The sequence below is a fragment of the Oxyura jamaicensis genome, chromosome 2 (assembly GCF_011077185.1).
Source record: "Oxyura jamaicensis isolate SHBP4307 breed ruddy duck chromosome 2, BPBGC_Ojam_1.0, whole genome shotgun sequence".
Lineage (NCBI taxonomy): Eukaryota > Metazoa > Chordata > Aves > Anseriformes > Anatidae > Oxyura > Oxyura jamaicensis.
This window is the reverse complement of record NC_048894.1, coordinates 129,562,946-129,575,959: the sequence shown is the minus strand read 5'-3', so window position 1 is coordinate 129,575,959 and position 13,014 is coordinate 129,562,946. Positions and strand designations below refer to the sequence as shown.

At 36.9% G+C, this 13,014-nt stretch overlaps 1 protein-coding gene across 2 annotated transcripts in view; it reads left to right on the top strand.

Moving 5' to 3' along the window:
- SNX16 (sorting nexin 16) overlaps nt 1-8,051 on the top strand; it is a 29,856-nt gene extending 21,805 nt beyond the window's left edge. For both annotated transcript variants that reach the window (XM_035318355.1, XM_035318354.1), the window contains exons 5-8: nt 400-469; nt 3,489-3,625; nt 5,812-5,928; nt 6,220-8,051. In XM_035318355.1, the coding sequence (XP_035174246.1) occupies nt 400-469; nt 3,489-3,625; nt 5,812-5,928; nt 6,220-6,328 (433 nt within the window). In that variant the 3' untranslated portion in view covers nt 6,329-8,051. The remainder of the gene's footprint in view (nt 1-399; nt 470-3,488; nt 3,626-5,811; nt 5,929-6,219) is intronic.
- The last annotated feature ends 4,963 nt before the right edge of the window (nt 8,052-13,014 follow it).

The window sequence follows — 13,014 nt, the reverse complement described above, 5'->3', positions numbered from 1 at the left end:
TTTTTTTTTGCCTTCATTGCAATAGGAGATGATTTAAGGATTTGTAAGTAGTGATTGCAAGCTCAGAATTAAATTACTTGGTAATTAATTGTAATATTCTGAATTCTGAAGATACAGTTTGTGAAGATTTGAAAAAACTGTTCTAAATTGAATACTACCTTTTTTGTTTGAAAACTTTTCAATGTACTTGTGCAACTTCTTAAGTTTTATTTTAAATACTGTCCCTAGTTAACACGTACCAGTGAGACTTAATAGTTTGTTAACATTATTTGGAATACGTGAGAGTAATATGAGGTTGTATGTTTGCATCCTTAAAGAAGTATGACCTTGTATCATCATCTATAAGTATTGTTGCTTTTTTTGTACTTTAAGTAATTCACTTTCTTTTATCTGTTAAAGCCTTGCAGTGAGAGAATTTCTTTGTCTGGATGATCCTCCAGGTCCTTTTGATAGTCTAGAAGAGAGCAGGGTAAGTGCTAAGTAAAATGATAGGCAGTAGAAATCAGGCGTTGTTGAAATGTTATAAAATATGCTGGGATGTTGCAAATGGAACATTTCCATCCTTTCACAAACATTTACAATTGTATGTATTTCTAAAACTGACAAGAGTTTGCTGATAGTTGGTGCAACTGGTGATCTTTGCTGTAATTCATCCCTGTCCCAAGATACAATCGTTTCCTTTTTGCTGTTATGAATAGTGTATGAAATTTGTTTGTTTAAAGGCAACTACTAGTGGTAGAAGATTCTTCCACCATACAAATTTAGACAAACTATTAAAATAGCTGTGCTGCTGTAGTTTTGTCCATTAGCCATTTCTAGAAATTTATCAGATGTAGCTGTCATGAAATTCTGGTCTCTGGGGCTAGTACATCCTGTTACAGAGTGGTTGGGGTTGGAAGGGACCTCCAGGAGATCATCTGGTCCAAACACCCTGCTTCAGCAGGGTCAGCTGCTGCAGGTTGCCCAGGACCCATGTCCAGTCAGGTTTTTAGCATCTCCACAGGCAGAGACTTCATGACTTCTCTGGGTAACCTGCTCCGGTTTTTGATCACTTTCACAGTGGGAGAGGTTTCTGTTTGTTTGGTTTGTTTTTTGTTGTTGCTGTTTTGTTTCTGTTGTTTTTTTATTAATTGTTTTCTTGCGTTCAGATTGAATCTCCTCTTTTTTTAAAATTTGTGCCCATTGCCTCCTGTCAGTGAGCTCTGCTGAGCAGTGTCACTCCCTCTTCTTCATTCCCTCCTGTCAGGTATTTATACATATTTATAAGATCACCCTGAGCCTTCTCTTTCCAGACTGATGAGTATCAGCTCTCTCAGCCTCTCCTCATGTGAAGGATATTCCAGTCCCTTAATTATCTTTTGATGATGATCTTTGAATCATGATCTCTGGGGTCCTGTTGGACACTAAGCTAAAATTCAGCCAGTTCCCGCAGGCACTCATGGGTGCAAACTGTCAGGCCCCATGGATTTGCGTATGTCCAGTTTGTGCTCCCTAACTTGATCCTCTTCTACCAAGGGTAAGTTTTTCTTGCCCTTCTTTGTCTTTTCCTCTGGTTTCCTCTGAAATACAGAGGCCTGCATTTCTGAAGACCAGCATTACCGGTCAAAACTGAGGAGAAGATGGCATCAGGTACCTCAACCTGTTCAGTGCCATCTTTTACAAATCCTCACACTCCATTCAGCAGCAGGTCCGCAGTTTCCCTAGTCTTCCTTTTGTTGAATATGTACACATATTGTGTTGAATATGTGCAAGTACTTTTTTCTTTCTTTTCACATCCCTTACTGGATTAAGTTCCAGGTAGGCTTTTACTTTCCGAACTCATATCAGTGCAAGATCAGAGAGCAATTTCTCCTGGGTCATAAATGGTTCCACCACTTGTGCACTTCCTTGCTCATTCACGCATGTTTCTTGCCACCTTTTCTTGATTTCCTACTTGTCAGGATTAACCTATCTCGAGCTTTGAGGGGATAGTCACTGAATATCAACGAGCTCTCCTGGACCCATCTTCTTTCCAGGCTGGTATCCCATGGATACTTTCTTCTAAGCAGTTTTTTTTGAAGAGCTTGAAGTCTACTCTCCTGAAAATTTTATTTTTATAAATATTTTTATAGAATATTTTTATTTTTTCTGTGAATAAGGAAATTTGTATGTACATAATACAAAGGTAGAAATTGTATAACTTAATGATATTCTTAAGGAGATGATGGCCAACTTTCAGTTAGGCCAGCAGCAACCCAAAGTTTTACAACATGCACTAGAATTCACTTAATTGGATGAAACAGGAGTAATGCTTAATGGAAATGATCGCTAGGGTTCACCTAAAATGCTGCATGAGGATTGAATTGTGTGTAATGTGTTCTTGGCTCTAGAAGACGTGGATAAAGCTGTGTCTTAACTGATGATTGGTCTTAAATGCTTGTCAACTAAGATAAATTTGCTATCTCTGTCAGTAAAAGAAATTAAAACTCAATGCAAAAAAAAAAAGAAATGATTATTGGATTGAAAAACACAGCACTTTTAGGAATGCAGTCTTAGCAGCATTCTTAAGTAAGAATCAGTTAACATCATATAAAATGCTTATATATAGTGAATTCCATGGATTAGTAGTTAGTTGCATGTAATGTTAATCCAAGAGAGCCTCCTAAATGTGTTTCTTTATTTAGCAAGAACGTGTAAATTAAATCAGAATTGCACATGACTGTTGGTAGGCTCACTTTTTCCAGTAGTAGATCACCAGGCTCTGTGCCAACACTTTGATTGTTTCCTGCATTCAGTGAATATTGCACTATACGTTAGCTCTTCACATGAAGTCTTGAGACTGCTTACTGTCAAATTCTTCAGGGTGTGCTATGTACATGTCGTCCTCAGCAGGGTAACACAGAACACCTACTATGACTTGAGTCAATACCGCTCTTAACATTACTTTAAGCTTCTTTAAAAAAAATTATTGGTCTTAGAGTTTTTATGATTGTCTTATTTGCAACAGCTATTTGGTTCCCAAGTGTAACTTTTTATCTTTATCTTGCATAAGGAAAGTATATTCACTTTTTTTTCTGAATATTCCTATCATCTCTGTTACTTAGATTTAGGAGAATCACTTCCAAGTCATGTAAAAACAAAGTTTATATGAAGGACAACTGGAGTCAGGGATTTCAGCTGATGTTCCGTATAGGCAAAAAGGTTCAATATTAGGGACTGCGTGTCAGAAGAGGGAAACCTCTTTCTCTAAAACCTTTTATTTTATTGTGACACAAACAAAGGATGCAGTAAAGTATTTGTATTGCAATACATTATAATAAATTCATTGCTCAAGGCAAAGTGGCATGTTTTATTAAAGACAACTTTTTTTTTTAAGTGTGTAGCTCTTCATGGTAATCAATACAAAGAAAAGCAGCTACAATTGCGTTGCAGTTTGATATTTCTAAAAGAAAAATCAATAAAGGCAGTCCACTGAAGTTAAACGGAAGATGTTCTTAAATCTCCCTTAGGCTTTCTGTGAAACTCTGGAGGAAACAAATTACCGTCTACAAAAAGAACTGCTTGAAAAACAAAGGGAGGTGGAATCACTGAAGAAATTGTTAAATGAAAAACAACTTCATATCGATGCTATTGAAAGAAGAATTAGGTATGTAGAAACTTTTAGGAGTTTCTTCACATGAAGGCATTTTCTCCAGATAGTTGGAAGCAGCAGCTTTAAATGCATTCTTGAAAACAATTTTCCCACATAACTGCACACAAGGCAGTATTTTCAGTAATCTTTCTCTGGGTAAAAGCTTTTGTTCAATACAAATAACTGCAAAAGTGTTGTCCTGTCTTCTCCCTCTAAAGTAACTAGGATTATGTTTGTTAATCCTTTAAATCTTGTAAAGAAAAGGTAAAGATTCTATTCTGCTTTTGAAATGTTGGATATGTGAAGTGCCCTGATAGAGGTGAGAGCAGTGGAAAAATGGCTTTGAGTTACAAAATTTCCCCTGTACTCAATGCTTTGACAGAGCATCATGATAAAGTGACTATATGCCTGTTTTAATGTCTAACTTAGTTCTGAATTGCCTGGAATGTTGCCACAGATAGCTTTTAAATATCACTGGAGATTTTCCATTTAAATTCAAAGAAAAAAACGGTGACGTTTCGCAGGAAAGCTTTATGGCGGATGTCTGCTAAATTTTGCAGCAGGTGCAGGGGAGTTAATATTCAGTGTCCTGCTAGGCCTGCTGAGCCAGTCTTTGTGGGGTTTCCTTAGCAAAGGACTAAATTCCCATGGATGCTTTAATACTAAAGTACTTCAATATTGCTTAGGTTGTTGATTCTGGCATTTCCAGGTTGACTAACAAGTTACATTTTTGAATATATGGTTTAAGTAGGATAGATTTGGAAAAGTATTTAAGTGGAATTGGTGTGTTTTATTGAGCTTTCTGATACTATGTTTAGTTTGTAGCTTTACTCCTGAAGACAAGTTACTGTTTGAGAGTTTAAAAGATGCTTTTCCTCTTTTTCAAGAAAATTATGATTTAATACTGGCAAAAAAATACTGAAATAGCCAATGAAAACTAAATAACTTATATTTGGCTAAAACATTGTGGCAAGAAATTTTGAGTGATTTAAAACTAAAATAAGAAGCCATGAGTAACAAAAAGGACTTTTTTTCTTTATTTTTTTCCTGGAAGACAGATGTTTTGTTCCATTGTTTATTTTATTTTATTTCAATACGGATATACTGTGTCTGTTTTCAAGATGCTTTAAAAGTATGGAAAAACAGCCAAGTAGTAGCTGAAGTGCTGATGGAAAATAACACCTCTGATTTTTAGCTGTAAAAGTAAGATACCAAGTAATGCTGTGACTTTGTTTAAAAAAAATAAATAAATCAATTTGTCTGATAGGAATGGAACCCAAAAGGAATGAACATTATTTTTGCCTTGTTGAAATGTTTAATCTGATGGCCCAAAAATTAAGCATCTTCTGTCTTTACAGTCTAAAGGCCATGTGTCTAAAATGTATTTGAAAAACTGGATGATGTATCAGACTTACAAGCTTTTTCATTCCATGCTGTGTTTGGCCCAAAAATAGACCAATAATTAATTAGATAATAAATATTCACATGTTACTTAAAATTCATGTTAAATGTATGGAAACAATAGTAGTTCAAATATATATATTTTTAAAAGTAAATCTAGTAGAATTATTTACAACACAAAATTATTCACAAGACTTTCCAATCCAAGTGATGGATCTCAACACTAAATTTGTTTGTTTTCCATACAGAGAAATATTTTGGAAACTAGGGTTTCCATGTTTCCATTTTTAGTCAGGTTATTTAGACCATCAATTTATGTTGCTGTTAAGAAAAAAAATATTACCTGTCTCTTTAATAGGAGGTTGTATTACTCTGGCAAACTTGCATCTAAAGTTACAATGGAGAAGCTTGTGAAATCGTTGAAGAAATCTTTTTTTATCAACTTGCCTGTCTTCCTTCTGTGTTTTGGTTTTGTTCCTTCTGCCATTGAAGCAAGATGCACATGGCTTAGATCATAGGCTTCTGATTTCATACCTGAAGTCATAGTCACTCCCCTGGGACCTGAGTTATTTTGTACAGCTACCAAGTTGTGATACAAGCAGAGGATTGAATTTTGTTTAAACAGTTTAAATAGCTGTGCAAACCTTGCACCTCTGTAGTAATAAAATAATATGGGTCATGTTAGGAGTGAGATTGATAGGTTCCCAGAAACTGCAAAGTTTAAAATGAAACAAATAGCTTTTTGGTGATGAATGTTTGTTATAAATAGGTTGGTGGTACTCTGTTCTTATTTGTTACAGGGATTTATCTTCAGGAAAAATGACTCGTCAAATGTCAGGAGAAGAAAGTGAGTGCAGTGGTGAGGTGGAGTCTTCTGCAGTAGAAGCAGACCAGGGTACCCTGGGTGAGGATGGCTGGTAAATACTATTACTTTACTTAAAATGTGTTTTTAATTTTTCTTAAAGTATCTTTTTAAATGGTTGGTCTAACATAAATTCTGCACAGGAATTCAGCATTTTTTTTGCACCTCTCCGTAGCTATCCCATGTTTCATAAAGGCCATCAGGATGGATGATTTTAGGTCTTAGATCTAGTGTAAGTGATAAGCTGAACAAGCTTTGTAAATGTTTGGTGGATTGCAGGCATAAAATGACTGTAGAGAATGATATTAGTTTCCATTTGACAAAGCTTATTGATCTGTTGTTGCAGCTCAGATAAAGAGAACCACGAGGCATGCTGGAGTGGCTCTCTGCCTGAAAATTCTGTACCAGAAATTGAAGTTGCTGAAGTAGCATATACTGCTGATGAAGAGGAATAGATCAGTAGCATCTGCTGTTATCTGGGAAAGTTTCGTGCTTGGGATGTACTCCGTGGGTAGGGGCGTATGGTAGCTGTAAAGAATTTACAGCAAAGAGCAAGAATGCACATATTGAATGTTTACATAAATCCTTACAAATTGTTAACATAAGAGATACACCCAGTGCTGCTTTGAGTTCAGTTTTTATCTAGCCTTTATATATTTAATATATTAAAGTCTAATAAGGGCTAAAATCAGCTAAAATTTAAGTAATGTACATACACAATTTGGCTGACTTTCATATCTGAGTGGCATAAACTTTAAATCACCAAACACATTTACCTAGCATGTCATACGTTGCCACTGATGTGACACATTCAATGTGTTCATCTACTTGGTGTTTGTGTTTTCATATTCTTAATAGCCATACATTAATGATTGTTAAAGTAAAGATGGACTCATCTTACGTTTAATAAGATTGTAGCATATGTTGTTTTTAAATTCTAAAGTTAAATATTTCTCTGGAAATTTTAATGCAATGCAATAGGAAAACTTAGAGTACCAAGAGAAAAATACTTATGAAACAACAGTATAGTGTGACATTTTAAGGAAAAAAAAAGAAATGGTCATTTTTGCTGAAGGAACTAATACGAGACCCCCAAAACACTGTGTATTTTCATCCCAAGATAGCATGCTGTAATAATTTTAGTTTGATAATGCTGCTTTTAAAACCTGGGATACCTTTGCCATATATCCCTGTAACAATAAAATTGGTGAGTTTGCCTTTTACTTGGAATACTACCTCTTACCATCTTGCTAATGCATTCATGTTTGTTTAAAAATATTCCAGATTATATGGAGATAAATGAAAGACTTGTGAAGAAGCCATATTTTTCTCTGCACAGTTCAGTACTAGATTGAATCTAGTTGCAATGTGTTTTTGTTTCAATGTATTGTACATGTGGGGATATCCCTACATGTGTTCTAAAGCCTATTTTTCAAAACATATTGAGACAGGAGATGCACTTTATAATTAAGACTCCATTGTGCCAAGTTCAGTTGGCTAATTGGTTGAGAAAGGGGAGTTGCAGGGAGAGGATTATGTAGTGCCTTTTTGTATTTTACTTGTTCATTACTGCAGAATTTTGTTACAGTGCTCTTGCTCAGCTTTGTGGAATATTTGATACAGATTGTTTCTGTTCTTCACTTATTTACTGAAAGTGCCTTGTTTTATTCTGCTTTTCCGATAGGAAGAATGATGTTTTGTTTTAATCCCCCCCCCATACCACCCACATCGTTGTTTAATGTTGTTAATATGCAGTGTCTTTGTGCTGGAGTTTTCAAAGGGAGCTTTGTACATCAGACTGTGCATACAATGACCTTTATGCAGAACTGTATGAACCTTCCTGGTGAAATAAAACTATGGACAAAACACCTGTCTTCTCTTTTCCATTGTAGAAAAAATGTTGAATGCTTTGCCTGGTAAAAGAATAAAAATATCATTAGAAAGAGACAATTCTTACCTCACGTGATTTCGTACAGTTACACAGCTTTAGGTCCGAGTTCTGTTTGTACCAAAATTGTTTGCATGAAAATGAATGAGAATGTTGTAACAAGACACCAAAAAACTTACTGTATTTCTGTTGAAGATTAAAATATAAAAGGAACTAATCTTTTTTATAGTCTACCTGAATCCTCAGAGACATTGAGTGAACTCAATAAAGTTATGTCACAGTATTGAAAATTCATGTTATCTTTTGTCAGATGTCACTCGTATATTTGAGATGATAATTGAACTGTGTATGTTAAAGTAGTGTTAGCTTTACAGCTATAAATGCTTCAAAAAATCTTGAAAAGGTGCTTGGATTGTATATGCTAGGCTGTTCTAAAGTACTGCAGGTAAACATGCAAATCTAGTCACTGAGAATAAAACAGCATAAACATCTTACAGTGTAGTCATGAGAAGACAAAGCAATGTGCATTTTGTTGTGCTGTCATTAAAGCTTATAAGATATTTTGCTGTCCCAAACATTTAGCATCACATACATACACACTTCTGTTCAGTTAAAAATCAAGGTTTCCCTAACCTGAGGTGGAAAATACGATTCTGCTCAGTAGTCTGTCATATCGCTTAGCCTATGTTATTGATTAACGAATGGTTATCCCAGTAGGAGAAATGCAAAATTCTTTCTTTGAGGTGTGCAATCCATGGCAGCCTCTAATTCTGATGGAGATGGTTTCCAAGTCTGTCTTGTATTGATTTTTATTTTTTTATTATTTATTCTTTTTCTCTAATGTCCTATTTCTAGTGCCTCTTCTGGCACTATTTCCCATCCATTTCCTCATGATTTTAGTACAAAAGAAGCCAGCTTTCAATTATTTCATTCATTAGAATGTGACAGTGGAATTAGGGTCTTCACAAGGAGCAAAGGAGTGTTCAAACTGAAATTGCAGCAGAGTGAACTAATTACAAGGGCTGCAAGCAGTAACAGTGATAGTCTTAAACTGGGCATCTTAATTTTTTGTTACTACTTAAATTTAATAATCCTGCAGCATTTTTGTTCTTCCATAGCACTTGCAGCCTGCCCACACCACTCCTCTGTTTTTGGTTTTTGATTTGTATACTCCTAAACTAATGAAAATGCTGACTGTATTCAGTCAAGAATGAGTTGCTGTGAAACTCCCACTTCATACCTTTCCCACTGTTCCCATTTGTTACTGTGAGTATAATACTCTCATTGAACCAGCTTAAGGAAGGAAGCAAATTCACTGCTCCTCAAAATTGCACCTGACTGTTGGAAGATAGAATAGCCTGCCCAGTCTGTTTTCCAGGATACTGCTGTCCTCATCTTTTGGTGTTAAGCATCTCTTTGTTTCTCTGGGGGTTCATAGTTGCAGAGGAAAGAGATGTGGAAAGCTAGTGTTCTCTGAGTATGTCTATTCCAAATTGTTTCTACCTTGTAAGTCTTCATTAAACTTCTGCTTGATTTATCCATCTGTGGCTGCTATTTCTTTGCTGAAATACAACTGTGAAGAAACAGCAATTATCCTACCTGATATCTGAGTTTCTAGGAATAGCACTGATAACAATTGAAATTTTCTATAGAGGTTTTAGATGTTTTTCTCTATGTACAACAAATCTATTGGGGATGAATTTCAAAGATTTGAGCTCTGAAGTTGCTGCTATTGCAGTTGGTTTGGGGCATTGTGGTTGGTTGGTTGGTTTTGTGTTGTTTTTTCGTTGTTGTTGTTTGTTTGATGTTTGTTTGTTTTATGAAATAGTCCACAGTCATGAACCACTGAGGAAGGAAAGAAAGATGCAAGAGACTATCCCTTCATAGAATACTAGGTCTTGGGGATCTTTCTTCCTATCATTCTTTTCTGCATTTCAGTTACATCTTTGTCCCAGAGTGAGAGCATTCAGATTTCTGGGCAGATGCAACATTGAACACTAGGTAAGTATGACTGCTATAAAATATAAGCCATACTTTAAGGGATGCTAGTGTATGTGAACTGTGTTCTCACATCCCTGTTTCTTTGTTTGAACTTTGAGAATGGGTAACCCAATGACCCTTGTTAGGTCCCTTCCAACGCGGGATATGGTAACATCACAGAAGAAAAAATACACCCTGTCAGTGCAGAAACCATCCGGGTGGGTTTCACCTGGCACTGCGCCTTGGCTCACCTGATGAAAGCACTGGCCTAATGAATGGGACTCTGGGCTCAACTCCCAGTGCTGGCTGAGTCTCAGCCATGTTGAAAGTTTGGTAGGTTCTGCACAAGCTTTTGTTGAGCCTTCAGAACTAGTATTTTAAGCTGTTTTCGTGTTTTTCAACACAATCTTTATGAAGACCTTTACCCCTTTTGCCCCTTTTAAAATCTTCATGGAGATCTTAAATGCTCGTTGTTTCATGCTCAGCACTCCTGTGACTCAAGAGTCATCACAATGCTCTCCAAAACAGGAATTTGTCCCAGCTCTGTATCTGGGAGGTGTTGTATTACCTCTGCTTTGAAAATGAGGAAGAAAGCAATTACGTGATTCACTCTAATTGCATAGTAAGCCAGTTGGTGTCCTAGTGTTACTGCTGATCCCATAGACCTGTCAGCAGGTTAAAATTAGATGATTCGCTGATCTGGTGAGTCTCCTGTCTGTATACAGAAACTGTCTTGGGATGTCTTGACTGAATTTCAAGTAAATCTAAATATCCCAGAGAGTAAATTATTAGCTCTTTCTACATTTTATAATATTATTTTCTTCCATCACATTAAACAGAATGCTAGGGCATTTGCTTTAATGTGGTAGAGAAACAAGCCTCTGCTCTCTGAATCTCCTGGGAATTAATGCCTTTCATCTAGAAGAAATCGCAGCTGTTTTATGGAAATATTGAGGATGACTATGAAACACTTCTCGGTCATTTGGTTTGCAATTAATGTTGTTTTGTCAGGTATTGCTCATCTAGCAAAGTGCCTAATGGGAGAAGGTTGCACATTGACCTTTCGAGATCTCATCACAGCTTTGCATGTTTGACAATAAACAAATTTAAAAATGCAGTTTAGGAAGGATTTGCGCTATGTGGCAAACCTCCCACAGAATCTTCTTCAGATTTCCTATGACTCTTCTCTAGAAGTCAGCATTTTTAATAACCACGTTATTAGGTGGATAGCTCATGATGGGAAGGGCTCCCTCATTCTGTAGTATCTATATGTTTGTAACAGAGATAAGCAGAGGCATCAGGTAAGAAATCTGCCCTATTATGGCAGTTACTCTGTACATTTAGAGACAGTCTTGCCCCGAGTTTATTTTTTGTGTGTTAATGTGTTAATGTAAAAAACTTAGCTTGTAGGATAATGTTAACCTGATAAAACCATTATGCAATTCTTCTTTGAGTTGAGTAAGGGGATAATAACTTCCATGGTAACAGGCAGATGAGAAAACTGTGTCATTGTGTGGAATCTTTTGAAAGAAAAGTCAAAACCAGACAACCAGTAAAATGGTGATGGTGCCTATAGAGGTGTTGTTTCTGCTTGCATGTGCAAGTAGGGCCCAGATAAGCAAGCCTCTTGTGGAGATCATTTCTTTTTGTAGTCACCAGTTGGATCCAGCTTAATCATCCCTACTTAAACAAACAATTAAAAAAATAAGGTGAGTGTTGCAAAATTAATGGCAAGTTGATGTGTTAAGGAGTATTAACAAAAAAAATAAGTTCAATCTTGGTGTTAGTTAACTTGGGAAAGACAGCATGTGCAAATGACTGCTTTTATTTATCTTTTGCTCCTGGGATGCTGGAGTCACCTACTGTGTGCCCCGTGAATGTTTCAGTTCTGCATCTAGAAATCCATGACAAGGCCAATATATTTCACTTCCCAAATGACATGTTACAAAAGACTCATGATATTCCAAAGGTCAGAGCACAAGCAAGATCTGTCAACAAAGGGACTTCTCTGTTCTGCCTCTGGTGAAGCAAATGTTGGCTCAGATTTCAGTTTACTCAGACACAATATGTGCTCTAGACAGATTCTCAGTTTACATAAATTAATGTCTCAACTACTTATCATTTTCCCCCATCATTTTTTTCTCCTATTTTTTTATGAAACAAAACCCTTTGTGTTCAACCGCAAGTATCTGATACAACAGAGATAAGATCCACAGTCAAGTTAATGCCATATTACCAACATTTTCTAGAATTTCTCAGTCTACAAAGCAGGATTGTTTCTCCCAGCTCAGGAAGCTTATTCAATTAGATGTGTTTTTTTTTGTTGTTGTTGTTTGGTTGTTGGTGGTGGTGGTGAGTTTTTTTGTTTGTTTTGTTTTGTTTTGTTTTCTGGCAGAGCTTCCAAGGCATTGGGAGCTGAAGGTTTTAACCCATGAAATATGAGGTGATCTCTGCTATCTGCTTCATAAGTTAATAGCTGAATGTGTTATTATAGCCATAGGAAGGTCATTAATAACACAACCCATTTAACTAGTTCATCCATACATGGTCTCCTTTGTTTGTATTATGGGAAGTGACCTGAATCAAGGGCATCATTTTTTGAAGCACTCTCTTTGCCTTCATAATACCACTGACGAAAGTCAAGCACAGGGATTAAACAGGGTGGTTTCAGAGGATTGCTGAGGAGCCCTGAGCTACCTGCTCTTGGCACTAAATTTGCAACGGCCACAATTCCTGCCTTAGCTAAGTGCCTTGGTTTTGTCTGGGATAGAGTTAATTTTCTTCCTAGTAGCTGGTATGGTGCTGTGTTTTGGATTTAGGATAAGAATAATGCTGATAACACCCCAATGTTTTAATTGTTGCTGAGCAGTGCTTGCACAGAGTCAAGAACTCTTTGGCTTCACACATCCCCCTGCCAGTGAGGAGGCTGGGGGTACATGAGGAGCTGGGAGGGGATACAGCCAGGGCAGCTGACACCAGCTGGGCCAAAGGGGTGTCCCATAACGTATGGTGACATGCTGAACAATGAGGGGGGAAGGTTGGCTGGGGATGGGGCCCACAGCTTGGGGTCTGGCTGGGCATCAGTCAGCGGGTGGCAAGCAATTGCACTGTGCACCAGTTGTTCTGTATATTGCTTTATCATAATTATTATTTTTTTCCTTTCCTTTGTTGTCCTATTAAACTGTCTTTATCTCAACCCACAAGTGTTACTGTTTCCATGATTCTCTCCCCCATCTCACTGGGAGGCGGCGAGCGAGCGGCTGTGTGGTGCTT